This window comes from Telmatherina bonti, assembly GCF_933228915.1.
Source record: "Telmatherina bonti genome assembly, chromosome: 14".
Lineage (NCBI taxonomy): Eukaryota > Metazoa > Chordata > Actinopteri > Atheriniformes > Telmatherinidae > Telmatherina > Telmatherina bonti.
The window spans coordinates 22,221,700-22,222,516 of NC_136612.1; the positions used below are offsets into that span (position 1 = coordinate 22,221,700).

General features: G+C 38.4%; 1 protein-coding gene across 1 annotated transcript in view; it reads left to right on the forward strand.

The window, feature by feature from the left end:
- The first annotated feature begins 291 nt into the window (after positions 1-291).
- The window catches only part of LOC306764910 (uncharacterized protein), a 958-nt gene continuing 432 nt past the window's right edge, over positions 292-817 (forward strand). Inside the window, exons 1-3 of the mRNA XM_079252208.1 lie at positions 292-384; positions 500-535; positions 661-813. Of these exons, the coding sequence (XP_079108334.1) occupies positions 315-384; positions 500-535; positions 661-813 (259 nt within the window). The 5' untranslated portion in view covers positions 292-314. The remainder of the gene's footprint in view (positions 385-499; positions 536-660; positions 814-817) is intronic.

Sequence of the window (817 nt, forward strand, 5' to 3'; positions counted from 1 at the left end):
TATTTAATTTCCATTTGTTTGTTTTACCTGATCATTAACTTGATGTTAAACATGTGAGTGGCTGGTGTAACACATTTTTTTATGGATATTCTCCTGATGTGCTGAATGCTACAGGAACTTGAAACTGTTTCGACAGAAGTACTGACAGGAAGACCAAACTGGAAAAACTGGTCACTTTCTATTTGTGACATGATTGTGAGGCAATCGTATTGTCCCTGAAGTCACATGACCACATTGTGTGAAAGGGAAGCTCGCTGAGCTTGTGCATAGGTTTTCATCTCAGACTGTACATGTTTTGTCTGCAGCGGAGGACCATGAAAATCCTTAGTTTTGTAATGTGTGTATGCTACCTTCTACCGGTGCAGCCTCAAAACATGGATCGTTGTAAGTAAACTGAACACTACAATTTAACACGGTTACCTTAGTCATGTCAAATATGTATTATGTCGGTGTCTGTTGGATTTTAGCTCTAGCTTGATGTCCATTTTCTTTTTGACAGACTCGTATTGTGAGAGCTGCTTAACAGCAGCACATGGTATGTTGGATTTAACTTGCCTAATAGCTTGTAAAGCTTATTTCCAAGAAGTATAGTTTCCATTTTTCACTTTATTTCCTTTAAAGAATAGAAAGAAAATACCTTTGTATAAAACTGCTTTTCAGAGTTGGAAAAAGTCATAAAAGAAGTCCCAACTGGAAGCAGACAGCCAGTGGTGGAGAAGCTTCTCCGAGGGCATTTATGTGAGAAACTTCTAACTTACAACCATGATAAGGTCCCTGTGGAGAAAATGCAATCGTCTTGCAAACACTTGCTTGGTAA